This window comes from Capra hircus, chromosome 21 (assembly GCF_001704415.2).
Source record: "Capra hircus breed San Clemente chromosome 21, ASM170441v1, whole genome shotgun sequence".
NCBI lineage: Eukaryota > Metazoa > Chordata > Mammalia > Artiodactyla > Bovidae > Capra > Capra hircus.
Genome location: NC_030828.1, coordinates 55885015 through 55911637, shown reverse-complemented (window position 1 = coordinate 55911637; position 26623 = coordinate 55885015). Strand labels below are relative to the sequence as shown.

The following is a 26623-nucleotide window of genomic DNA, read 5'->3' as shown; positions in this document are numbered from 1 at the left end:
GTATGAGTGTGTGTCCAAGATTTTCCCTTTTTATAAAGACACAAGTCATGTTGGATTAGTGCCTACCCTAATGATTTCATTTTAGCTTAATTACTTCTGTAAAGACACCCATCTCCAAATATGACCACATTCTGATATATGTGGGGCTTGGGACTTCAGCATATGAATTTGGTGGGTGGGAAACAGTTTGGCCCGTAACAGATACTTGCTAACACACAGTGGTGTGCATTACAGAATAACACCGAGGCTGGGAGATTCTTCATGGAAACAAGCCTGTGCTTGTCCAGGGAAGATGTTACCTCTTCCTTCAAGGTTGTTTGCTGCAAACACAACCCTGAGAAAAGGGCCTTGCATTCTTGGTACCCAGTAAGGATGTGCAGGGATGCTTAGGAGTCATGTGGGTTGTCTCTTTCAAGAGCATTGCAGTCAGAATTTTAGATCAAGGACAACTATATCATCCCCAGAGTCTTTATCAAGTCAGGTTGTGTTTTATACAGCTGTAGAATTAATCACACCTCTCTAACAGTTACATGGATTGCAGAAAAAGCTGAGTCACAGCTCTTTAGTTTACAATAATTTTATTTATAAATATCTTTCTCACCACCTAAGGAGTAAGTGTAGAATTTAGTCCATTGTTTCCTGCTTTTATCACATAATGAGAAATATTTTTAATTCAAAAGAGAGATGTTTTCTTTACTATGCTGTTGTTTATAGCAAAAGGGACTAAAAAGTATGTTCAGAGTAAATGAATGAAAACAATTCTTGTTTCTTCTAACAGATGGAATTGCCATATTTACATGTTCTGATTTTACTTTTGAACACGTTTGACTTTTCATCAGGAATAACATATAATAAAGGTAGGTTTCAGACTCTTACTGTCTAAAATAGAGAAAAGGTCCTCAGGTTCCCCTTTATGGCCTTTCCTCACTAACACTAACAGTTTTTTTCTTTTAGCACTTCTTCTTTACCTTATCTTCCAGTTTTTCCTGGGTACTATCTATTGTAGTAGAGGTTTCTAATAATATCACTGTGCACATTGGGACTTTTCTTTAGCTATAGCATTTCATTACTTGCAAGTCATACAATATTTAAATTTTAAGGAGCATTTTATATTTACAAAGCTTGGATTATTTGGATAGATCTTTTTGATTTTTCCCCCATGAATGGTTACATGTAAGATGAATTGTAAATGAGTTATAGGCTAATAATCTGAGAATTTTCTGAAATTAATGCATGGATCAAATTGATGAATAGGATTTTGATGGTGTTAAACTTTATAAAAGGAATAAGACAAATCCACCTCTATTTGTGCAGATTGTATAGCTTCTGTAGTATCTGAAATTGGAATATAGTAGATGCTCAAAAAAATTGTTGACTGAGTGTATGGAGACACTTCAGGCTCTCTTCTACACATGGATGTGTTGCAGAATTGGATGAGTTGTGGAGTGAATCAGTTCTATTTCCTATATCTACTAGATATTACACAAATATGGATATAAGCAAAGATTACAGAGTCACTGGCAAACTTATGAAACTTTGGAGAAGAAAGAGTATATACTTCCAACTGGGCACAGGATGGAGTCAGAGAAAACACTGCAGGAAAGATAGCAATATATATGGGTCCCCCAAATGTCTATGCAGGCATGTGGAAGAGTATCCCACAAAGACAGCACAAGGAAAAGTGATCTAAGGATAAGCGATTTTTCAATCCCATCTTTCAACTTTGTAAAGGTTTTTATTGAAAAATTTTAGCAAGCTTCCATCTTTCTGTATATCAGATTTTTTGCATTTAAATAGTTTCAAACTTTATTGAAATTTCATTTGAGATATTTAAACTAAGTAAAAATTCCATTTAAAATTTCTAGAGTATTACAGATATGGCATTAATTATAGGTGATATATTTATGAGATTTCCTACAACAAAATCACATATTAATATAAACATTTCCCACTACCGATATTCAAAATACTCTTTCCACAGCATGCACTTTTAAAGGTATTTGATTTCATGTTCCTTGTTCAAATGAACCTACAGTTTGAAAGGACATATTGAGTCCTGATTTACTTTTTTGAAACTGTCAGTATATTCCTGACAGCCATTTTTCATTTCAAAAAGATCAGAAAATCTAAAAACACTTTCAAATATGATATTAAAAAATCCCTAACTCAGCTTTAAATTAAACAGTTTTTTAAAAAGTATTTTGCCATTGTATACCACCAAAACCCATGCTTATTATAAAAGATGTCTGTAGTCACTCTTCATCTAGCCTTATCTATGATGGGCTTCAGTACTTTGCTGCATCTGGCTTTAACTTCATTCTGCCAAAGAAAGCCAGAGCCGGACAGTATTTAAAGCTGTAATACCACAGTTTAGTCAGGGACTGTTGCAATTGAGGAAAAAATATCTCAGTGTAGAACTAGCCTCAGTTCCAAACACAGCATAGACTAATGGCTTAAAACTCAACATTAAAAAAACTAAGATTATGGCATCTGGTCCCGTCACTTCATGGCAAATAGAAGGGGAAAATGTGGAAACAGTGACAGACTTTATTTTTCTGGACTCCAAAATCACTGCTGATGGTGACTGCGGCCATGAAATTAAAAGATGCTTGCTCCTTGGAAGGAAAGCCATGACAAAGCTAGACAGCATATTAAAAAGCAGAAACATCTCTTTGCTGACAAGGTTCTGATTTTTCCAGTATCATGCATGGATAAGAAAGTTGGTCCATAAATAGGAGGCTGAGCACCTAAGAACTGATGCTTTTGAAATTAGTTTTCAAAACTAGCTTTAACATTTTCAGTTCAGTTCAGTTCAGTCGCTCAGTCATGTCCGACTCCTTGTGACCTCATGAATCTCAGCATGCCAGGCCTCCCTGTCCATCACCAACTCCCGGAGTTCACTCAGACTCACGTCCATCGAGTCAGTGATGCCATCCAGCCATCTCATCCTCTGTCATCCCTTTCTCCTCCTGCCCCCGATCCCTCCCAGCATCAGAGTCTTTTCCAATGAGTCAACTCTTCTCATGAGGTGGCCAAAGTACTGGAGTTTCAGCTTTAGCATCATTCCTTCCAAAGAAATCCCAGGGCTGATCTCCTTCAGAATAGACTGGTTGGATCTCCTTGCAGTCCAAGGGACCCTCAAGAGTCTTCTCCAACACCACAGTTTAAAAGCATCAAATTCTTCACTCCCAGCTTTCTTCATAGTCCAACTCTCACATCCATACATGACCACTGGAAAAACCATAGCCTTGACTAGACGGACCTTTGTTGGCAAATGGAGAAAACCCTTGGGGAGTCCCTTGGACTGCAAGGGGATCAAACTAGTCAATCCTAAAGGAAATCAACCCTGAATATTCATTGGAAGGACTGATGCTGAAACTCCAATACTTTGGCTACCTGAGGCACAGAGCCGACTCATTGGGAAAGACCCTGATGCAGGAAAGATTGAGGGAAGGAAGAGAAGAGGGTGACAGAGGATGAGGTGGTTGGATGGCATCACTGACTCAACAGGCATGAGTCTGAGCAAACTCAGGGAGATAGTGAAGGACAGGGAAGCGTGGCATGCTGCAGTCCAAGGGGTCACAAAGAATTGAACATGACTTAGCACCTGAAGAACAACAGCAATTGTATCTTTAAAATGAAAAAATGGGACATTAACTTTATCTAGAGTGATGTGAATTTAAAATATACAATTATAATTTTTATTCTTTTAAAAATATTTCCTGTTTAAAATTGTTTTAATGGAAATTCTTCATTAATGACATAAAATATACATATATGTGTTTGTACTATTTAGGTGACACAGAGGGACGCTTTGCTTGTGATAGTGAAGGGATTCCCCCAAAGGATGAAATGATCAAATTGTATCTTTCCTCTGATGACTTGGTAAGGTCCATTACTAATGGCAGGTGTTTTACAATCCCTTGTACTCCTTTTAAGTCCAAATGTGAAACCAGTAGCACTGTACTCTTTTCAAATATCTTCTATTTTCAGGCTTCAGGAGGTGAAATTAAATATAAATAATTATCCTTTCTATCCTTTCTATTTCATTTCCCTTGGATCAAGTGAAATATTTCATTTAGCCATTGAACTCCCTCGGTAGTTTACTTTCTTTTTTTTTTTTTTAATGACTCCTTCCTCTTTTAAAAAAAAGATTGGCTGTAACAATCTTCATTTTTCATGAATCTGATTTGTTCATTTGAAGTTTGACAGATGTAGCCTGTTAGAGAAAGGACATTGCCTCACATGAACTTGGGAAAGAATCTTTTCCTTTCATAACAAGTACCACATTGCAGTTGTCATTTTGGGTAAGGGTTATTTGATTCATTTGATTCAAATAATGGCATAGTTTAAAAAGCACAGCAAAATAAATTGTTGTTAAGATAGTCATGAAGTAAATGCTAACAAACATATAAGTTAATGAAAATTGCACAGACTGTCTAAAAATCCATGATAAATACAAAAGAACACAACGAAAAATGCTCCATAAGGACAAATACATTTATCCTAAAGTCTACTTTGGCTTAGTTCCCCATTCCTTCTTGATATGCCAAACATATATTTAATTTATTATTTACAGCTCTTATGAAGTTCATGCCCTTTGAGTCACACATGTCTTTGCTGTTTGTAATTAAATATGGGTAATGAAGAAGGAAATGACAACTCACTCCAGTATTCTTGCCTGGGAAAGCCCATGGACAGAAGAGCCTGGAGGGCTACAGTTCATGGGGTTGCAAAGAGTCAGACATGACTGAGTCTCTGAGCACATATTTTAGAAAAGAAATGGGCTCTAGAGAGAGACTTACAGAACTGGGGTCAAATTTTGATTCTACCGTACATGGGCTGTGTGGCCTAGGGCAGGTTACCTAACCTCCCTAATCTTCAGTTTTGTCCTTTGTGAAGGCGAATTATAGCCTAGTTTTTGAATAGTTGTAATGTGCTAGTTCTAGAAGGGGCTTCCCTCATGGATCAGTCAGTAAAGGATCCACCTCAGTACGCGAGACCTGAATCGAATCCCTGGGTTGCAAAGATCCTCTGGAGGAGAGCATGGCAACCCACTCCAGTATTCTTGCCTGGAGAATTCCATGGACAGAGGAGCCTGGTGGGCTACAGTCCATGGGGTCAAAAAGAGTCAGATATGACTGAGAGATTAAGCACATCACAGCACAGTTCTAGAAGAGGAATTAGTAGAAATAATAGTTAACATTTATAAAGTATTAATGTGTGTCGGGCATTTTTCTAAGCATTTTCATGTTCATTATAATATTTAATCACTATAGGGAAGTACTGAACCTCCCCTCTTAGGTTCTGTGGCTGGGGTCTGTAAAATAAACTGACAAAAGACAGATTAAGCAGGAGATAAATATGAACTTTGGGAATTCCCTGGCAGCCCAGTGGTTAGGACTCAGCACTTTTACTGCCATGGCCTGGGCTCAATCCCTGGTTGGGGAACTAAGATCCTGCAAGCTGCAGGGCACAGCCAAAAATAGAGAAAAGTTTATTTACACATGCAATGCACATATGCATAGGAGAACTCAGTGATGAGTAACTCAAAGTGGTGCTTAGAATTTGGAGCTTATATACCATCTTAACAGCAATAAATTGTGGAGAAGTGATAGCACCTTTGTGTTTGGGTTTATCTCCCGGTTAACCCCCTTAGTATACAAATTCCACTAGGTCAAGGATTTTTGCCTGTTTTGTTCACTTCTGTTTCCCCAGCACCAATGACACTGCCTGCTTCATGGTAAGGGCTTGGTAAATATCCTTGGAATGAATGTTTCCTCATTTTATAGATAGGAAAACTGAAATTCAGATAGGTAACTCGCCCAAAGTGACCTCTATTAGGAGAACCAAATGAGATGAAGCTAGTCTTATCTATATTGATTTTCAAGAAAATCCATTTATGATCACTACCTTTTCATTTACCTTCTCACAACTGGGAAATATTCAATAAAAATGCAGTGAAATGATTTTGCTTCATACACTTGCTTCTTCTTTATTTAGACACAAAATAATGATGTTAATAAAATAGAAATTTCTACATGTGATAGCATTAGGCTTTGATTCTACGTTTATTAAATATAACAACTTTATGACCATTTCTATGACAGAAAATATTATTATAGGATGGATTGAAATCTGTTATGACACTAGCATAATAGCTTACTGACTTTTGAAAAATGTACTTTTCAAAATAGATTTTTTGAAGTTAAATACTAGAATTACTAGAGATAGTAATCTTTAGCAGCATTTACTTTTCACAGATTTCTCCTCACTTTTAAATTAATATAAAACACGCTTCCCTTCATTAAATTGTCACTACTTGTTTTTGTTTTTCCCAAAGGAAATCCAGTGTTTTTTCCAATCTGAACTTGAGTTTACTACAAAGGAGTTTCTCAGCATATTCACATCAGCAGGACTTGCTCCCAGCCTGGAAATCATAAATAGTACATACACGGGGATCTTCCACTTTAATTTAACTTTGGTAATTACATTTTATTTTATTCTGTGATATATTATTAACAAGAATACTGTTCCTTTTAGCATGTGTTTTTAAAAACAGCTAATCTGGCAATATGGTTTAAGTCCAATAATACATTGCTATACTTTTTAACTTTAAACAGTCATATTCTTTTAAGAAATTAAGAAAAGAAAAAGATTCATATTTTTTATTCACATATTCATTATTTCCACTGCCCTTCATTCTTTTCTGTAAGTATAAGTTGCCATCTGGTGTCATATTCCTTCAACAACGAAGAACTTTTAGCATTTCTTACAGAGCAGGTGTGTTGCTGCTACTGCTGCTAAGTCGCTTCAGTCGTGTCCGACTCTGTGTGACCCCATAGATGGCAGCCCACGAGGCTCCCCTGTCCCTGGGATTCTCCAGGCAAGAACACTGGAGTGGGTTGCCATTTCCTTCTCCAATGCATGAAAGTGAAAAGCGAAAGTGAAGTCACTCAGTTGTGTCCGACTTTTAGCGACTCCATGGACTGTGGCCCACCAGGCTCCTCCATCCATGGGATTTTCCAAGCAAGAGTGCTGGAGTAGGGTGCCATTGCCTTCTCCGACAGAGCAGGTGTACTAGCAATTAATTCTCTGGATGTTTTTTTTCCTTTGAAAATGTCTTTATTTCATTTTTGGGGGGGAAGGAGGGAGGGTAGCAACTTTAGTAAGATATAATTTACATGCCATACAATTTGCCTAAAGTGTACAATTAAATGGTTCTTAGTAATTCACAGAGTGCAGCCATCACTACTATCTAATATTAGAACACTTTCACCATTTCCAAAAAGACAGCCCATACCCATTGACAGTCACTCCCCATTACACTTTCTGCTCCCCAGTATTAAGCAACCACTAATATACTTTCTGTCTCTCTGGATTTGCTTATTTGAACATTTCATGTAAATGAAACTGTATAATATGCAGTATTTTGTGAATGGCTTCCTTCAGTTATCATAATATTTTCAAGGTTCATCATGTGATAGCATATATCAGTACATAATCCTTTTCAGTGACAAATTATATTATGATCTCCTTCATGGATCATAGCCTTGTCATGGCAAAGAGGCTTACATAACTCGATGAAGCTATGAGCCATGCTCTGCAGGGCCACCCAAGACAGGTTATAGTGAAGAGTTCTGACAAAATGTGGTCCACTGCAGCAGAAAATGCCAAACCACTCCACAGTCTTGCCACAAGAACTCCATGAACAGTAAGAAAAGGCAAAAAGATATGACACCAGAAGATAAGCCCCCTAGGTTGGAAGGTGTCCAATATGCTACTGGGGAAGAGTAGAGGGCAATTATGAATTGCTCCAGAAAGAATGAAGTGGGTGGGCCAAAGTGGAAATGACAGTCAGTTGTGGGTTTGTCTGGTTGGGTAAGTAAAGTCTGATGCTCTAAAGAACAATATTGCATAGGAACCTGAAAGTTAGGTTCATTAATCAAGGTAAACTGGATGTGGTCAAGCAGTGAACATTGAGTTCACTGGCAAGATGAGATGGCAAGAGTGAACATCTTAGGAATCCGTGAACTAAAATGGACGGGAACAGGCAAATTTAATTCAGATGACCATTATATTTACTACTGTGGGCAAAAATCCCTTAGAAGAAATGGAGTAACCCTCATAGTCAACAAAAGAGTCTGAAATGCAGTAGTTGGGTGCAATCTCAAAAATGACAGAATGATCTCACTTCATTTCCAAGGCAAACCACTCAACATCACAGTAATTCAAGTCCAGGCCCAACCACTGATGTCAAAGAGGCTGAAGTTGACTGGTCATATAAAGACCCAAAACAACATCTAGAACTAACACCAAAAAAAAAAAAAAAAAATGTTCTTTTCATCATAGAGGATTGGAATGCAAAAGTAAAAAGTCAAGAGATACATGGAACAGCAGGCAAGATTGGCTTTGGAGTACAAAATGAAGCAGGGCAAAGGCTAAAAGAGTTTAGTCAAGAATATACACTCGTCATAGCAAACACCCTTTTCCAATAACCCAAGTGATGACTCTACACATGGATATCACCAGATGGTCAATACTGAAATCAGATTGATTATGTTCTTTGCACCCAAAGATGGAGAAGCTCTAGACAAACAGCAAAAGCAAGACCTGGAGCTAACTGTGGCTTAGATCATAAGCGTCTTATTGACAAATTCAGACTTAAATTGAAGAAAGTAGGGAAGACCAGTAAGCTATTCAGGTATGACCTAAATAAAATCCCTTGATTATATAGTGGAGGTGCTGAATGGATTCAAGGGATTAGATCTGATAGACAGAGTACCTGAAGAACTATGGATGAAGGTTTGTAACATTCTAATGGAGGCAGTAACCAGAGTCATCCCCAAAACAGAAATCTAAGAAGGCAAACTGGTTGTCTGAGGAGGCTTTACAAATATATGAGAAAAGAAGAGAAGTGAAAGACAATGGAGAAAGGGAAAGATACACCCAACTGGGGCATCCCTGGTGGTTCAGTTGGTAAAGAGACTGCCTGCAATGCAGGAGTCCCAGGTCTGATCCCTGGGTCAGGGAATATCCCCTGGAGAAAGAAATGGCAACCCACTCCACTATTCTTGCTTAGGAAATCCCATGGACAGAGGAGCCTGGCAGGTTGCAGTCCATGGGGTTGCAAGCATCGGGCATGACTTAGCAACTAAACCACCACCACCACCATACACAACTAAATGCAGCATTCCAGAGAATAGCAAGGAGAGATAAGAAGGCCTTCTTAAATGAACAATGCAAAGAAATAGAGGAAACCAGTAGAATGGGAAAGACTAGAGACTGCTTCAAGAAAATCGGAAGGACTTCTTTTGTGGCCTGAGTGAGTGAGTGAAGTCACTCAGTCGTGTCCGACTCTTTGCGGTCCCATGGACTGTAGCAGCCTACCATGCTCCTCTGTCCATGGGATTTTCCAGGCAAGAGTGCTGGAGTGGGTTGCCATTTCCTTCTCCAGAGGATCTTCCCGACCCAGGGATTAAACCCAGGTCTTCCGCATTGTAGGCAGACGTTTTACCGTCTGAGCCACCAGTGGCCTAGTGGTTAGCAATCTGCCTGCCAATGCAGGGGACCCTGGTTTAATCCTTGGTCCAGAAAGATCCCACATGCTGCAGAGCAACTAAGCCCATAACTATTTAGCCTGAGCTCTAGGCCCCTCGGAGAAGGCAATGGCAACCCACTCCAGTGTTCTTGCCTGGAGAATCCCAGGGACGGAGGAGTCTGATGGGCTGCAGTCCATGGGGTCGCTATGAGTTGGATACTACTGAAGTGAGTTAGCAGCAGCAGCAGCAGCTAGACCCCTAGAGTCACACCTGCTGAAGCCCATGGGCCCTAGAGCCCATGCTCCATAAGAAGTGAAGCCGCACAATGAGAACCCAAGGCACCACATCTAGAGAGTGGGCCCTGCTTGTCAGAACTAGAGAAAGCCTGTGTGCAGCAACAAAGACAGAGCTCAAGCAAAAATGAAAAAATTAAGAAATGAAAATTTTAAGAAATAAAATGAAAATTGGAGATATCAAGGGGATATTTCATGCAAGGATGGGCATGATAAAGGACATAAATGGCAAGGACCTAACTGAAGCAGAAGAGATTAAGAAGAGATGGCAAGAATATACAAAAGAACTAGACAAAAAAAGGTCTTAATGACCCAGATAACCCTGATGATGTGGTCACTCACTTAGAGCCAGACATCTTGGAGTGTGAAATCAAGTGAACCCTAGGAAGCAAACAAAAGCAGTGGAGGTGATGGAATTCCAGCTGAGCTATTTCAAATCCTAAAAGATGATGCTGTTAAAGTGCTTCACTCAATATATCAGCAAACTTGGAAAATTCAGCAGTGGCCACAGGACTGGAAAAGTCAGTTTTCATTCCAATCCCAAAGAAGAGCAATGCCAAAGAATGTTCAAACTACTGCACAGTTGCATTCATTTCACATCCTAGCAAGGTAATGTTCGAAATCCTTCAAGCTAGGCTTCAACAGTATATGAACCAAGAACTTCCAGATGAACAAGCTGGATTCTTTCCATTTATTTAGGTTTTCTCGAATTTCTTTCAACAATGTTTTGTTGTTTTCAGAGTATAAGTTTTGCACTTCTTTTGTTAAATTTATTTCTAATGTTTCCTTCTTTTTGATGCTGTTGTAAAGAGAATTGCTTTCTTATTCTCATTTCCAGATTGTTCTTTGCAAGTATATAAAAAATACAATTAATTGTTGTATCTGATATCCTGAAAACATAGTGAACTCACTTATAAATTCTAGTAGGTTTTTAGTGGTCACTCTAATTTTTGAAAGATTATTTTGTAAGATGTAGAATTTCTGAGTGATTTCATTTGCTTTAAGCATTTTAAATATGTCATTCTGCATTTTGAATATGTCACCTGACATCACTTTTCCTGAATGAGAAGTCAACTGTTAATTTTGTTATTGCCCCCTGTATGTAATGTGGCATTTTCCTGTTAGTGCTTTTAAGATGCTCTCTTTGTATTTACTCTAATTGAGATTCTCTAGGCTATTTGGATTGTAAGTTTACAAAATTTCAAAAGTTTTCAGCCACTAGGTCTCCAAAGAAATGTTCTGCCCCTTTCTCTCTTTTCCTGCCTGGGACTCTAACTGGGCATTTTTTTTTTTTCACAATAGTAAAAGATGTTTATCAGTTTTCACAATCAATAGCCAGACAAAAAATAAAAGATTATTACAATTGCAAGCCATAATGGGAACATGATTAACTTAACAATATAAAATGATTACATACAATCTGGGGGTTGTCAAGCAGAGTGATGTGGTAAGTGGAAGTGCATACATCCACATGTTTTCATCCACCCAGCCAGTCTATATCTTTTGATTGGTGCATTTAATCCATTTACATTTAAGGTAATTGTCAATATGTATGACCCTATTACTGTTTTCTTAATTGCTTGGGGTTTATTTTCTGTAGATCTTTTCCTTCTCCTGTATTTCCTGCCTGGAGAAGCTTCTTTAGCATTTGTTGTAAAGCTGGTTTGGTGGTGCTGAATTCTCTTAACTTCTGCTTGTCTGGAAAACTTTTGATTTCTTGATCAAATCTGAAGGAGAGTCTTGCTGGGTAGAGAATCTGTGGTTGTAGGTTCTTCCCTTTCATCACTTTAAATATATCATGTCATTCCCTTCTGGCTTGTAGAGTTTCTGTTGAGAAATCAGCTGATAACCTGATGGGAGTTCCCTTGTATATTATTTGTCATTTTTCCCTTGTTCCTTTTAATATTTTATCTCTGCATTTAATTTTTGTCAGTTTTATTACTATGTGTTTCAGTTTGTTTCTCCTTGGGTTTATCCTTCCTGGGACTCTCTGTGCTTCCTGGGCTTGGTTGACTATTTCCTTTCCTATGTTAGGAAAGTTTTCAGATATTATCTCTTCAGATATTTTCTCAGGTTCTTTCTCTCTCTCTTCTCCATCTGGGAGCCTATAATGCGAATGTTGGTGCATTTAGTGTTATCAGAGGTCTCTTAGGCTGTTTTCATTCTTTTTTCTATATTCTGTTCCATGGCAGTGATTTCCACCATTTTGTCCTTCAGGTCATTTATCCGTTCTTCTGCCTCAGTTATTCTGCTATGGATTCTTTCTAATGTATTATTCATCTCTGTTTGTCTGTTCTCTAGTTCTTTTAGGTCTTTGGTAAACATTGCTTGCATCTTCTCGAACTTTGCCTCCATGCTTCTCCCAAGATCCTGGATCATCTTCACTATCATTATTCTGAATTCTTTTTCTGGAAGGTTGCCTATCTCTATTTCATTTAGTTGTTTTTCTGGGATTTTAGCTTACCCCTTCATCTGTGACAAAACTTTCTGCTTTTTTCATAGTGATTAACTTTCTGTGATATGGTTTTTGTTTCAGCTGCTGTGAAACTATGCTTCTTCTGCTTCTTCTGTCAGCCCTCTAATGGATGAGGCTAAGAGGCTTGTGTAAGCTTCTTGATGGGAGGGACTGGGGAAAACTGGGTCTTGCTCTGGTGGGCAGGGCCTTGCTCGGTAGTTTTAATCCAATTATCTGCTAATAGGTGGGGTTGCACTCCCTCCCTGGTAGTTGTTTGGCCTGAGGTGACCCAGCTCTGGGGTCTATAGGCTCTATGGTAGGGTTAATGGTGAACTCCAAGAGGGTTTATGCCAAGGGAGACCTTTCAGTGCCCCCGTCCCTGTGGTAAGCCCCTGTTGACCCAGGCCCCTACAGGAGGCCCTCCAACACTAGCAAGTAGTTTTGGTTTAGTCTCGTGCGGAGTCACTGCTCCTCTCCTCTGAGTGTTGCTGCACCAAAATTTTGTTTGTGCCCTCAAAGACTGGAATCTCTGTTTCCCCCAGTCCTCTGGAAGGCCTGCAATCAAAACCCACTGGCCCTCAAGGCCAGATTCCTGAGGATTCCCAGTCCCTTTGTCAGATTGCCAGGCTTCCCAGCCTTCACAATAGTGGGGTTCAGAACCTTCACAATAGTGCAAGAACTTCTTTGGTATTATTGTTCTTCAGTCTGTGGATCACCCAACTGGCCTGTATGGGATTTGATTTTATCATGATTGCACACCTCCTACCATCTTGCTGCAGCTTCTTCTTTTTATTTGGACATGGGGTATGTTTTTTGGTGGGTTTCAGTGTCCTCCTGTTGGTGGTTATTCAATAGCTAGTTGCAATTTTGGTGCTCTCACAGGAGGAGATGAGGACATGTTTTTCTACTCCACCATCTTGAACCAAAAGCTCAATTGGGCACATTTTGGAAAATATTTTATCAACCCACAGATCTCTATGTGGAAAATTCTGAAAGAGATGGGAATACCAGACCACCTAACCTGCCTCTTGAGAAATCTGTATGCAGGTCAGGAAGCAACAGTTAGAAATGGACATGGAACAACAGACTGGTTCCAAATAGGAAAAGGAGTATGTCAAGGCTGTATATTGTCACCCTGTTTATTTAACTTATATGCAGAGTACATCATGAGAAACGCTGGACTGGAAGAAACACAAGCTGGAATCAAGATCACCGGGAGAAATATCAATCACCTCAGATATGCAGATGACACCACCCTTATGGCAGAAAGTGAAGTGGAACTAAAAAGCCTCTTGATGAAAGTGAAAGTAGAGAGTGAAAAAGTTGGTTTAAAGCTCAACATGCAGGAAACAAAGATCATGGCATCTGGTCCCATCACTTCGTGGGAAATAGATAGGGAAACAGTGGAAACAGTGTCAGACTTTATTTTCTTGGGCTCCAAAATCACTGCAGATGGTGATTGCAGCCATGAAATTAAAAGACACTTACTCCTTGGAAGAAAAGTTATGACCAACCTAGATAGCATATTCAAAAGCAGAGACATTACTTTGCCAACTAAGGTCCGTCTAGTCAAGGCTATGGTTTTTCCTGTGGTCATGTATGGATGTGAGAGTTGGACTGTGAAGAAGGCTGAGCGCTGAAGAATTGATGCTTTTGAGCTGTGGTGTTGGAGAAGATTCTTGAGGGTCCCTTGGACTGCAAGGAGATCCAACCAGTCTATTCTGAAGGAGATCAACCCTGGGATTTCTTTGGAAGGAATGATGCTAAAGCTGAAGCTCTAATACTTTGGCCACCTCATGTGAAGAGTTGACTCATTGGAAAAGACTCTGATGGTGGGAGGGATTGAGGGCAGGAGGAGAAGGGGATGACAGAGGATGAGATGGCTGGATGGCATCACCGACTCGATGGACATGAGTCTGAGTGAACTCCGGGGGATGGTGATGGACAGGGAGGCCTGGCATGCTGTGATTCATGGGGTCGCAAAGAGTCGGACACGACTGAGCGACTGAACTGAACTGCACTGAACTGAACAGATCTCTATAGCTCCATCTATTTTCCTTTAATCATTTTATCCCTATTTCAGACTGAATAATCTCAGTTGTTATATATTTAAGTTCACTTATTCTTTCTTTTGCCATTTCCAACCACACCCTTCCTCCTGCTCCCTCATCCACAGCCCTTGACCCTGCCCAGCCTCCCCCAGCACAGGCCAGAGCTGCTACAGCTTACAACACCAGGAGGGCTCCTGAGACCCTCCCCGATAGCAAAAGGTTTCTTGCATGTGACTCATTCCACTGAGAGTAGGAGGGTGTGGGCTAGACTGTGGACTGCCAAACAGAGGCATGAGATTGGGGGAAGTCAGTGTACCTCAGTTTCCTCAACAACTGAATTTTTATAGTATCTGAAAATTGACAGGACTTCCCTGGTGGCTCAGATGGTAAAGAATCTGCCCGCAATGCAGGAGACCAGGTTTGATCCCCGGGTTGGCAAGATCCCCTGGAGAAGGGAATGGCTACCCACTCCAATACTCTTTGCTGAAAAATCCATTGGACAGAGGAGCCTGGAGGTCTATAGTCCATAGGGTCGCAAAGTGTCAGACATGACTGAGTGACTAACACACACACAGTTAATATTTTATCTGTTACAGTTTTCAACCTCATTATTTCCACTTGGTTTTATGATTTTATTTTTCATTTTGGTACTGGATTTCCTATCCTTTTCCTCCTTAACAAATTTTCCTTAAATCTCTTCACATATTTGTAATAGCTTCTTTGAAGTTTTCATCTATATCTGAACTCATTCTGTGTCAGTTTATGGTTTATCTTTTTTTAACCTAAGTATTAGTTACATGTTTCTGTTTCTTTTCATATCCTGTTATTTTTGATAGAAAAGTGACATTGACAATAGTAAGCTGTAGCAACTCTGGATTCTGCTATGTTCTTATAAGAATTTGCTGTTGTTTTTGTTGGTGGTGATCTAAAATGCTATTAATTGCCCTGGTGTTGCGGTCCTTTAATGGACCAGAACCTGGTGGTCCAGAGTCAATGATAAGAAAGCAAAAGAGAGAAAGAGGCTAGCATTCCCTGGGTTATGCAGAAACCAATAAAGAACCAATTCATATTTAAGCCCTAGGACAGGGCTTGTACCGCTCATGGAGGCACAGGGCATCCTCTTGAAGAGGTCATGAAATCACGGGCAGGAGAGTGAGCTCTACAGGTTTCTATGCTACAGAGAATTAGCCAGAGAGAGAGAAAGAGAAAGAAAGACACGGGGACCCAAGTCTCTAGTGAAACAAGTGTATTTTAGTAGCAGAAATGCAGGCTTATCTATCTTTAGTAAAGTGATTACTCAGCCATTACAAAGGATGAAATCCCATCAATTGCAACAAAATGAATAGTCTAATACATACAAGGTTGCTGATGCTGAAAAGAGTCATTGAGAGCCACTGAGAAGAATCCAGGCAGGTACCTGGTATCTCAGTCCTGAGAACTGCATGCAGCTCTACTCGTTCCCAGAATAGGAACTGATAAGGAACAAAGAATCCTTAAGAAATGGCACACAAAGGAAGAAAAGTGCAACATATTGGATTCCTTAAAGTTGAACGTCCCCTGACACCCTGGCACAAATTGCAAATGGTCTTACCTATGGTTTCAGCAGCTAATATGTCTACTTAGTTCTTTTATTTTCCACTGCTGATTTTTTTTTAAACATGGCCTTCTGAAGATCTCCCCTGCACTTGTGTTGCCCAAGAATTTGGAAAGAATTTATATTTAACTCCTGTTGTTGTTCAGTTGCTTAGTCATGTCCTACTCTTTGCAACCCCATGCACTGCAGCATGCCAGGCTTCCCTGTTCTTCACCATCTCCCAGAGTTTGCTCAAACTCATGTCCATTGAGTCAGTGATGCCATCCAACTGTTTCATTCTCTGTCGCTCCCTTCTCCTCTTGCCCTCAGTCTTTCCCAGCATCTGTGTATTTTCCAATGAGTCGGGTTTCCCATCAGGTGGCCAAAATATTGGAGCTTCAGCTTCAGCACCAGTCCTTCGAATGAATATTCAGGGTTGATTTTCTTTTGGATTGACTGTTTTGATCTCCTTGCTGTCCAAGGGACTCTCAAGAGTCTTCTGCAGGATCACAGTTTGAAAGCATCAATTCTTCTGTGCTTAACCTTCTTTATGGTCAAACTCTTACATTCATATTCAACTCTTAGATCAGTATTTTGCAGTTTCCTTGCTCCTGGTATTTTCCTCTTAAATTCCTAAATTTTCTGTCAGCAGCAGGCTCTGTCCTCTGACACATAAGCCAGTAATGCTTCAGCTTTATGCTACCTGAGTTTGGCTGTATCGTGTTCCTTTTTGTGACTATATTCTTACATATAACTTTATGTAATTAATACTTTAGTTATTTTTTAGTTATTTTCAATCCTCTAGTACTCTAGTACTATCAGAAGTAATGATGAAAACATCCTTGAACACATTTCACACATATGTGAATATAATGTAAGCTAAATTCCCAGGAGTGAAATTTCTGGGTAAAGGATATTTGCATTGGATGTTTTTGTTTAATTTTAGTTTTTAAATATGGGGTAGACTATGCCAAAATAAGTGTTGCTATCAGCATTGTAAGACACTGTTTTCTCACATCATCTTTATTCAAGTACAGTGATCGGGTTTACTGGTTGGTTGATATTCCCAGAGAAAACATCACAAAAAATACAGGTAAGAGTGATCTAAATTAATTATTTTACTCATGGGTATAGATTGCCAAAATTATCAAATAAAAAACATTTATCATGTTAAAAATTATGCTATCTCATGTTAATGTCTCCTGGAATATTTGGGACATACATTTTACTAAAAGTTATTTAGTGATTCATCTGAAACACAAATTTAACTGAGCTTGCTGTGTTTTATCCAGCAATTTATTATAGATGAATGGTTCTGATATACATAGCTTATATTATTCTTTATTTAAAGTAGACTCATTTTCTAGAACTTAAAATTTATAGTGTTGAGAAATTCAGGTGCCAATTAATTTTAATGAAATGGAAACATTAATTTAAAAATTTAATATATTATTTTACTGTTGGCTCTATTATTAAGTATGATGCGATAGCCTAGTTCATATGCTACTGTAAATACCTAAAGGAAAGAAAGAAAATGAAATTCCAGAAGGTGTGAATATTGAGCTAGTGGACTGGGCTAGTAGATCCTCAGGTATGAGATACAGACCCATAGTTTGAAAATGATAAAGGGTATATTATTCTAATTTGGTAGGTGCAAGAAACAGAAACCATCTTGACTTCACTAAAGGAAAAATACTAAATTTCTTTTTGTTGTGAAATCCAAAGACAAAAATGAAGCCAAACTATAGGAAGGAATTAGAAGTAAGAAATGGAGAGCCATCAAGAACCCAGGGAATATTTTCACCCTGTTTCTCTTATCTATGTTTTCTATACCTCTATATTTATTTTTCCATTTTCAGATTAGTTTTCTAAAGCTGATTCACTGCTGTCAAATTTTTATTTATATTTCCTAGGGGCCAGCCCAATTCAAAATTTCCAGAAAAGTGTCTTCAACTGCCCTAGAATTGATTGGGCACCCTCTTGTGTGCCAATCAAATGTAGCCGGTGATGAGGAATTGGGGGAATTATACAGGTCAACCCTTCTATGGAAGAAGTTAAAGGATGAACCAAATTATGTGTCCTACAGAGTAAAAGGCAGGAGAGAAGTAACAGTAGGCAGAAAGAATGGCAAAGACTCTATATAAGGAAACATCAAAAATAAAAGATTGAAAAAGAAGCCTCCATGTTATAACAGCTAACTTAGATTATATCACTATTTTTATCCTTTAGTCATCTCAGTTTTTTCAAATTAATCTATTGAAATTTTTTGTGATTTTCGTTTCAAAGAATTCATCCTGGAAATTCTACTCTATTAAAAAAGGAGCAAGGGGGTACAGTCTAATGATGGATTGCTCTGGTTGCTTAGCCTAATATTGACATTAGTTTGACAATTGAAGAAATGAAGATCACTTGTTATTTTCACTTCTCCTATTTCCAAATTTTAATTTCAGAAATACATTGATTTCTAAGATCATCTTGGGAGGAACAAAGGTGATCTGAAAATTTAAGTATTTTAGATTAAGAGACCAAATAATATCTGCCTATCTTGATGCAACTTCTGGATTGAGTAAATAAAGATATATTTGAGCTCATAATGTAATGGGCTTCCCTTGTGGCCCAGGTGGTAAAGAATCCTCCTGCAACGCGGGAGACCTGGGTATCCCTAGGTTGAGAAGATCCCCTGGAGAAGGGAAAGGCTATGCACTTCAGTATTCTGGCCTGGAAAATTCCATGGACTATACAGTCCATGGCGTGTCAAACAGTGGGACACGACTGAGCGACTTTTACTTCACTTCATAATGTAATAGAAGAGGATGATCTAATATTAGTAATACACTAGAAATCAGGAAAGAAAATATTCATGGGGAAGGAGACCATATTTGCTCATTTACTTTTTCCTCAATCATTTCTCATTTGCTGCCATGCCATGAATTTGAGCAGTGAAAGTGAAAGTTGTTCAATTGTGCCCGACTCTGCAATCCCATGAACTGTATAGTCCATGGAATTCTCCAGGCCAGAATACTGGAGTGGGTAGCCTTTCCCTTCCCCAGGGAATCGTCCCAACCCAGGGATCAAACCCAGGTCTTCCTCATTGCAGGCAGATTCTTTACCAGCTGAGCCACAAGGTGTACATGTAAAATCTTGGAAAGGGTAGTTTATGTAGCATCAATAACAAAGATAGCAAAATAATCTTCTTGGTAGTAGTAGAACCAGCAGGGAGCATTTACTAAATTTTTATATTTACAGTTTGACTCTAAACACTTTATCTATCTTAATTCATTTATTACTCATTTGGTGTTATGTAGGCTTCCCAGGTGGCACTAGTGGTAAAGAACCTGCCAGCTACATGGGATTGATCCCTGGGTAAGGAAGATTCCCTGGAGGAGGAAATGCCAATCTACTTCAGTATTCTTCCCTGGAGAATCCTATGGACAGAGGAGCCTGGCAGGCTACAGTCCATTGAGTTGCAAAGAGTTGGACATAACTGAAGTGACTTAGAATGCAGGCATGTGTTCAGTTCAGTTCAGTTCAGTTCAGTCACTCAGTCATGTCCGACTCTTTGCAACCCCCTGAATCCCAGCACGCCAGGCCTCCCTGTCCATCACCATCTCCCGGAGTTCACTCACACTCATGTCCATCGAGTCTGTGATGCCATCCAGCCATCTCATCCTCTGTCATCCCTTCTCCCCCTTCCCCCAATCCCTCCCAGCATCAGAGCTTTTTCCAATGAGTCAACGCTTCTCATGAGGTGGCCAAAGTACTGGAGTTTCAGCTTTAGCATCATTCCTTCCAAAGAAATCCCAGGGTTGATCTCCTTCAGAATGGACTGGTTGATCTCCTTGCAGTCCAAGGGACTCTCAAGAATCTTCTCCAACACCACAGTTCAAAAGCAGCAATTCTTTGGTGCTCAGCCTTCTTCACAGTCCAACTCTCACATCCATACATGACCACAGGAAAAACCATAGCCTTGACTAGACGGACCTTAGTTGGCAAAGTAATGTCTCTGCTTTTGAATATGCTATCTAGGTTGGTCATAACTTTTCTTCCAAGGAGTAAGCGTCTTTTAATTTCTTGGCTGCAGTCACCATCTGCAGTGATTTTGGAGCCCAAGAAAATAAAGTCTGACACTGTTTCCACTGTTTCCCTATCTATTTCCCATGGAGTGATGGGACCGGATGCCATGATCTTAGTTTTCTGAATGTTGAGCTTTAAGCCAACTTTTTCACTCTCCTCTTTCACTTTCATCAAGAGGCTCTTTAGTTCCTCATTTTCTGCCATAAGGGTGGTGTCATCTGCATATCTGAGGTTATTGATATTTCTCCCAGCAATTTTGATTCCAGCTTGTGCCTCAGCCAGCCCAGTGTTTCTCATGATGTATTCTGCATATAAGTTAAATAAGCAGGGTAACAATGTATAGCCTTGATGTACTCCTTTCCCGATTTGGAACCAGTCTGTTGTTTCATGTCCAGTTCTAACTGTTGCTTCTTGACCTGCATACAGATTTCTCAAGAGGCAAGTCAGGTGGTCTGGTATTCCCATATCTCTCAGAATTTTCCACAGTTTATTGTGATCCACACAGTCAAAGGCTTTGGCATAGTCAATAAAGCAGAAATAGATGTTTTTCTGGAATTCTCTTGCTTTTTCCATGATCCAGCGGATGTTGGCAATTTGATCTCTGGTTCCTCTGCCTTTTCTAAAACCAGCTTGAACATCAGGGAGTTCACAGTTCACGTATTGCTGAAGCCTGGCTTGGAGAATTTCGAGCATTACTTTACTAGCATGTGAGATGAGTGCAATTGTGTGGTAGTTTGAACATTCTTTGGCATTGCCTTTCTTTGGAATTGGAATGAAAACTGACCTTTTCGAGTCCTGTGGCCACTGCTGAGTTTTCCAAATTTGCTGGCATATTGAGTGCAGCACTTTCACAGCATCATCCTTCAGGGTTTGAAACAGCTTAATTGGAATTCCATCACCTCCACTAGCTTTCGGAGAAGGCAATGGCACCCCACTCCAGTACTCTTGCCTGGAAAATCCCATGGACAGAGGAGCCTGGTAGGCTGCAGTCCATGGGGTCACTGAGAGTTGGACATGACTCAGTGACTTCACTTTCACTTTTCACTTTCATGCATTGGAGAAGGAAATGGCAACCCACTCCAGTGTTCTTGCCTAGAGAATCCCAGGGACAGAGGAGCCTGGTGGGCTGCCGTCTATGGGGTCGCATAGAGTTGGACACGACTGAAGCGACTTAGCAGCAGCAGCAGCAGCAGCCACTAGCTTTGTTCGTAGTGATGCTTTCTGAAGCCCACTTGACTTCACATTCCAAGATGTCTGGTTCTAGATTAGTGATCACATCATCAGGACTATCTGGGTCATGAAGATCTTTTTTGTACAGTTCTTCCATTTATTATTGCCACCTCTTCTTAATATCTTCTGCTTCTGTTAGGTCCATACATTTCTGTCCTTTATCGAGCCCATCTTTGCATGAAATGTTCCCTTGGTATCTCTAGTTTTCTTGAAGAGATCTCTAGTCTTTCCCAATCTGTTGTTTCCCTCTATTTCTTTGCATTGATCACTGAAGAAGGCTTTCTTATCTCTTCTTGCTATTCTTTGGAACTCTGCATTCAGATGCTTATATCTTTCCTTTCTCCTTTGCTTTTCGCCTCTCTTCTTTTCACAGCTATTTGTAAGGCCTCCCCAGACAGCCATTTTGCTTTTTTGCATTTCTTTTCCATGGGATGGTCTTGATCCCTGTCTCCTGCACAGTGTCACGAACTTCATTCCATAGTTCATCAGGCACTCTATCTATCAGATCTAGGCCCTTAAATCTATTTCTCACTTCCACTGTATAATCATAAGGGATTTGATTTAGGTCATACCTGAATGGTCTAGTGGTTTTCCCTACTTTCTTCAATTTAAGTCTGAATTTGGTAATAAGGAGTTCCTGATATGAGCCACAGTCAGCTCCTGGTCTTGTCTTTGTTGACTGTATAGAGCTTCTCCATCTTTGGCTGCAAAGAATATAATCAATCTGATTTTGGTGTTGACCATCTGGTGATGTCCATGTGTAGAGTCTTCTCTTGTGTTGTTGGAAGAGGGTGTTTGCTATGACCAATGCATTTTCTTGGCAAAACTCTATTAGTCTTTGCCCTGCTTCATTCTACATCCCAAGGCCAAATTTGCCTGTTACTCCAGGTGTTTCTTGACTTCCTACTTTTGCATTCCAGTCCCCTATAATGAAAAGGACAACTTTTTTGGGTGTTAGTTCTAAAAGGTCTTGTAGGTCTTCATAAAACCGTTCAACTTCAGCTTCTTCAGCATTACTGGTTGGGGCATAGACTTGGATTACTGTGATATTGAATGGTTTGCCTTGGAGACGAACAGAGATCATTCTGTCATTTTTGAGATTGCATCCAAGCACTTCATTTCGGACTCTTTTGTTGACCATGATGGCTACTCCATTTCTTCTGAGGGATTCCTGCCCGCAGTAGTAGATATAATGGTCATCTGAGTTAAAGTCACCCATGGGGAAGACAGCAAAAAGTAAAAAGAGTCACTCCATTTATACTTCACAATTTGTTCCTTTTTTCACCTTGAAATAAGGTATACTTTACATTCAGTAAAATACACCCTTTTAATTGCCTAGCTCTATAAGTTGTCACAATTGGGTAATCACAAATCAAGATTTAGGACTGTTCCATCATCCGATAAGATTATCCCACCAGTAGTCAACTCTTGTCTCCTGGTCCCTGGGAACCACAGATCTGTTCTCTGTTCCTATTGTTTTGTTTATTCCAGAGCATATAAATGGAATCATCAAATATGTAGCCTTTTGAGCCTGGCTACTTTCACTTAGCATAATTCATTTGAGATTTATCTGTTATAGTTTCTTTCATTTTCTTACTGGCTATTATTCCACTGTATAGATGTACCTTACTTTATATTTCTGCAGGGCATTTGGAGTTTTTTAGTTTTTGGCAATTATGAATAAAGCTACTATAGGCATTCTCATATAGATTCTTGTGTGAATACAAATTTTTGTTGCATTTGGCTATTACCAGATAGTAGGATTAGTGTGTTATATGATAAGTATAAGTTTCACTTTATAAGAAATTATCAAACTATTTGCAAAGTAATTATATTATTTTTTACTTTCATCACCCAGTTACCTGGAGCCATGCCAGCACTTAGTATATGTAAGTGTATTTGAACGCATGTATACATATGTGTTGGAGAAGGCAATGGCACCTCACTCCAGTACTCTTGCCTGGAAAATCCCACAGATGGAGGAGCCTGGTAGGCTGCAGTCCATGGGGTCGCTCAGTCAGACGCGACTGAGTGACTTCACTTGACTTTTCACTTTCATGCATTGGAGAAGGAAATGGCAACCCACTCCGGTATTCTTGGCTAGAGAATCCCAGGGATGGGGGAGCCTGGTGGGCTGCCGTCTAAGAGGTCGCACAGAGTCAGACACGACTGAAGTGACTTAGCAGCAGCAGCAGCAGCATACATATGTGTGCATGCATGCTCAGTCACTTCAGTTGTGTCTGACTCTCTGCAACACTGTAGATTGTAGCCTACCAGGCTCCTCTGTCCATGGGATTTTCCTAGCAAGAATACTGAGTGGGTTGCCATGCTCTCCTCTAGGGGATCTTCCCCACCCAGGGATTTAACTCGAGTCTCCTGCATCTCCTGCATTGTCGGCAGATTCTGTACCACTGAGTCACCAGGGAAACCATACATATGTGTATATTTATATAGTATGTATATATATTTTTATACATTTTAATATGTATCAATACATATGTATTTTGCTTTAGCCATTCTAATAGGTGTATCAGTTCAGTTCAGTCGCTCAGTCGTGTCCAACTCTTTGCGGACATAGGTGTATCAGTTCAGTTCAGTTCAGTTCAGTCACTCAGTCGTGTCCGACTCTTTGCGACCCCATGAATCTCAGCTCACCAGGCCTCCCTGTCCATCACCAACTCCCGGAGTTCACTCAGACTCACGTCCATCAGGTCAGTGATGCCATCCAGCCATCTCATCCTCTGTTGTCCCCTTCTCCTGCCCCCAATCCCTCCCAGCATCAAAGTCTTTTCCAATGAGTCAACTCTTCGCATGAGGTGGCCAAAGTACTGGAGTTTCAGCTTTAGCATCAGTCCTTCCAAAGAAATCCCAGGGCTGATCTCCTTTAGAATGGACTGGTTGGATCTCCTTGCAGTCCAAGGGACTCTCAAGAGTCTTCTCCAATACCACAGTTCAAAAGCATTAATTCTTCAGTGCTCAGCTTTCTTCACAGTCCAACTCTCACATCTATACATGACCACTGGAAAAAACATAGCCTTGACTAGATGGACCTTTGTTGACAAAGTAATGTCTCTGCTTTTGAATATGCTATCTAGATTGGTCATAACTTTTCTTCCAAGGAGTAAGCGTCTTTTAATTTCATGGCTGCAGTCACCATCTGCAGTGATTTTGGAGCCCCAAAAAATAAAGTCTGACACTGTTTCCACTGTTTCCCCACTATTTCCTATGAAGTGATGGGACCGGATGCCATGATCTTAGTTTTCTGAATGTTGAGCTTTAAGCCAACTTTTTCACTCTCCACTTTCACTTTCATCAAGAGGCTTTTTAGTTCCTCTTCACTTTCTGCCATAAGGGTGGTGTTATTGATGTTTCTCCCAGAAATCTTGATTCCAGCTTGTGCTTCCTAAAAGGCAGAGGAACCAGAGATCAAATTGCCAACATCTGCTGGTTCATGGAAAAAGCAAGAAAGTTCCAGAAAAACATCTATTTCTGCTTTATTGACTATGCCAAAGCCTTTGACTATGCAGATCACAACAAACTGTGGAAAATTCTGAGAGATATGGGAATACCAGACCACCTGACCTGCCTCTTGAGAAATCTGTATGCAGGTCAAGAAGCAACAGTTAGAACTGGACATGAAACAACAGACTGGTTCCAAATTGGGAAAGGAGCACATCAAGGCTATACATTGTTACCCTGCTTATTTAACTTATATGCAGAATACATCATGAGAAACACTGGGCTGGCTGAGGCACAAGCTGGAATCAAAATTGCTGGGAGAAATATCAATAACCTCAGATGTGCAGATGACACCACCCTTATGGCAGAAAGTGAGGAACTAAAGAGCCTCTTGATGAAAGTGAAAGAGGAGAGTGAAACAGTTGGCTTAAAGCTCAACATTCAGAAAACGAAGATCATGGCATCCGGTCCCATCACTTCATGGCAAATAGATGGGGAAACAATGGAAACAGTGACTGACTTTATTCTGGGGGCTCCAAAATCACTGCAGATGGTAACTGCAGCCATGAAATTAAACGATGCTTGTTCCTTGGAAGAAAAGTTATAACCAACCTAGACATCATATTAAAAAGCAGAGGCATTACTTTGCCAACAATGGTCCATCTAGTCACAGCTATGGTTTTTCCAGTAGTCATGTATGGATGTGAGACTTGGACTGTGAAGAAAGCTGAGTGCTGAAGAATTGATGCTTTTGAACTGTGGTACTGGAGAAGACCTTGCGAGTCCCTTGGACTGCAAGGAGATCCAACCAGTCCATCTTAAAGGAAATCAGTCCTGAATATTCATTGGAAGGACTGATGCTGAAGCTGAAAATCCAGTACTTCAGTCACCTGATTTGAAGAACTGACTCATTTGAAAAGACCCTGCTACTGGGAAAGATTGAGGGCAGGAGGAGAAGGGGACGACAGAGGATGAGATGGTTGGGTGGCATCACCAATTCAATGCACATGAGTTTGAGTAAACTCTGGGAGTTGGTGATGGACAGGGAAGCCTGTCATGCTGCAGTCCATGGGGTCACAAAGAGCTGGACATGACTGAGCAACTGAACTGATTGATAATATATAAATATACAAATGTAACGTGACCTTATATTTTGGAACTTTGTTAAATTTACTTATTAATTCAAGTAGCCTTTTGTATGGGGCTTCCCAGGCAATGCTAGTGGTAAAGAGCCCACCTGCCAATGCAGGAGACGAAAGACACTGGTTCAATCCCTGAATCAGGAAGATCCTCTGGAGGAGGGCATGGGAACCCACTCTAGCATTCTTGCCTGGAGAATCCGATGGACAGAGGATCCTGATGATCCATAGTGTTGCAAAAATCAGACACAAGTGAAGTGACTTAGCACACATGAACAGCCTTTTATACTCTTTGGGATTTTCTACATGGATAATCATCCATCTAGAAATAGAGATAACTTCCTTTCTTCCATTCTAATATGTATTCATTTTATTTATTTACATATTTATTTTCTTATGTACTTACATACTTCTTTATTTTTGCCTTATTGTACTGGTGGGAACTCCAGTACAATGTTAAGTAGGAATGGTGAGAGAGGATATCGTTGCCTTGTTTACAACTTTGGGAGAATATTCAACCTTTCCTCATTAGGTTAAGGTGTTGTTATATGTAGGTATTTTGTAGATGCCGTTTATTAGGCTAAGGAAGTTCCCTTCTATTCCTAAGTTGCTGAGTTCATGAATTGGTGTTGAATTTTGTTAAATGCTCTTTCTGAATCTATTGAGATGATTATAAGGATTTTTTCCTTTCATCTCTTGATATGGAGGATTCCATTGATTTATGTTGAATTCTGAACCAGCCTTGCAATACTAAGATAAACAACTCTTAGTTATGATGCATTATCCTTTTTGTGTATTGCTGGACTC

At 39.9% G+C, this 26623-nt stretch overlaps 1 protein-coding gene across 1 annotated transcript in view; it reads left to right on the top strand.

Moving 5' to 3' along the window:
• The window catches only part of CATSPERB (cation channel sperm associated auxiliary subunit beta), a 128765-nt gene continuing 102920 nt past the window's right edge, over window positions 779-26623 (top strand). Inside the window, exons 1-4 of the mRNA XM_013973131.2 lie at window positions 779-857; window positions 3797-3885; window positions 6344-6484; window positions 16947-17007. Coding sequence (XP_013828585.2) covers window positions 779-857; window positions 3797-3885; window positions 6344-6484; window positions 16947-17007 — 370 coding nt within the window. The remainder of the gene's footprint in view (window positions 858-3796; window positions 3886-6343; window positions 6485-16946; window positions 17008-26623) is intronic.